This window comes from Sinocyclocheilus grahami, unplaced genomic scaffold (assembly GCF_001515645.1).
Source record: "Sinocyclocheilus grahami isolate Dianchi unplaced genomic scaffold, SAMN03320097.WGS_v1.1 scaffold4272.1, whole genome shotgun sequence".
NCBI classification, from domain to species: Eukaryota; Metazoa; Chordata; class Actinopteri; order Cypriniformes; family Cyprinidae; genus Sinocyclocheilus; species Sinocyclocheilus grahami.
The window spans coordinates 1,878-3,667 of record NW_015509242.1 but is presented as its reverse complement, the minus strand read 5'-3'; the positions used below and the strand labels follow the sequence as shown (position 1 = coordinate 3,667).

The following is a 1,790-nucleotide window of genomic DNA, read 5'->3' as shown; positions in this document are numbered from 1 at the left end:
GACTCCAAACCTTTTAACTGTGTCAGATACCATTCGTTGGATTTCATCGATTTAAACAGATTTTAGTGCACAAAAAGCATCCATTTGAACGCGGTTGATTTCAGATTGAAGGTTTCCTCTGTTTTATCATCTGTAGTGTCTCACCTGGACTCCATTCAATGCAGTTGTACTTCGGCTCTCCATTTTGATATTTATCAGAGTAACGCGCCACATCTAAAAAAGAAAACAACAAAGAGAGCCGTTCAAACCTGATCTTCAACTGATGGGTCGTTGGCTTTGAATATCTCTCAGTGACTGCCCACAGTTCAAATGCAAATCCAGAGACTGCAGGACCTCCTTCTCCAAGTCATGCTGGATCTTCATCCTTTGTGCTCAGAATTGGCCACTCTTTATACACCAATGTATCGCCCACATGTTGCCGCCACCCGTCTTACCTGTCTTTGTTCTGGCTGCTTTTATGTGGAACGGCAGGTTCTTGCTGGAGGCTCTCAGCTCCTGCTTAAGAGCGAGCATGTAGTCCACCTCTTCTCCTGTATGCAGAGGCACTGGCCTAAACTGCATAGGCTGAATGAACAATAATATAAATTAAAAAAATAACATTATTTTTTAAAGAAAGAAAGTAAGTCAGTCAGTCAGTCACACAGGTTAATGAAAATTAAATATTTTAAATTAATATAAAAATAATGAATAAAAATAATAAAATCATTTTTAAAAATAGACAATAAATTACTTATTACTGCCAAATTCAAAAAAAGAACAAAAGCAGCAAATATCAAATATGTCCTTTTGTATTTAAAAGAAAGAAAGAAAGAAAGTCATACAGGTCAATGGCCTAAATAGCATAGGCTGAAAGAAAAAAATAGTATACATATAAAATATTAATATTAAAATATAAAATAATTACATTAAAAATACAAATATATTAAATAATTACATTTTTACTGTCAAACTAAAAAAATGACTAAAGCAGCATACACCATTTTCTTTAAAAATAAATAAATACAAAAAAAACAAAATAAAATAAAAACAAATGTTACATACAAACCCCCAAATGCTTTTGTTTTGGACTGTTAAACCACACTTTAAAACACTGCATTAGAATCAAAATCTCAAACAAAAGCTTTTCTCAGAACAATCACTTTTCCCAAACCAATAATTAGACATTTATAGCACAATATATGTGTAATAACAACAACTGATGTTATATTACGATGTAAAGACACTCGATTTGTCGTTAAACACTTACAGGAAAAAGAGGAGAAGGTGTATGTGCAGATGTGGGTAAAGAATCACCCCTCCCGAATCCGAGTGTGTCCACATTGAAGGTAAACTGGCTCCTTCCGCGACCTCTGTTGCCTGCCATGACTTTACCTGTACAATCAACACATGTCAGCAAGTATATAATAACTAGCCATTAGCAATAAAAAACATTCACAGACACTTTATTACACGCAGTAATGTTACCAAGCAGTAATGTTTGGATTATTCACTAAACAGCTTACCTTAAACGAGTCTCGGGTTCAGTGTATCACTTTCACGGAGTTGTCCTTCCAAAACAGCCTCATCTGACCCCAATAAATGTGTGCACTGATCAGCAGCTGCCTGCTGAATGGAAGGCCATGTGTGAGTGCAGCACAGTAGGGATGGGCGGATCAATCCTTAAGTATCGATACTTTGCTTGTTCAAATAGGGCTGTGATCCCAAAAGCATCAGAAGTGTAAGTAGATCTATACCATTGCCACATTAGTACATACATTGCATAACATTGTTACTATATATAAAATTAATTC

At 35.4% G+C, this 1,790-nt stretch overlaps 1 protein-coding gene across 1 annotated transcript; it reads right to left on the bottom strand.

Moving 5' to 3' along the window:
• Positions 1 to 144: 144 nt before the first annotated feature.
• On the bottom strand, positions 145 to 1,605 carry LOC107576745 (DNA-directed RNA polymerase III subunit RPC7-like; the record flags this gene model as incomplete). The annotated part of the gene is made up of 4 exons (XM_016262879.1): positions 1,503 to 1,605; positions 1,247 to 1,371; positions 435 to 564; positions 145 to 213 (listed from the first exon to the last, which is right to left on the bottom strand). Coding segments are annotated over exons 2-4 (316 nt in total), but the record flags the coding sequence as incomplete, so codon positions are not given.
• Between the last annotated feature and the right edge of the window lie 185 nt (positions 1,606 to 1,790).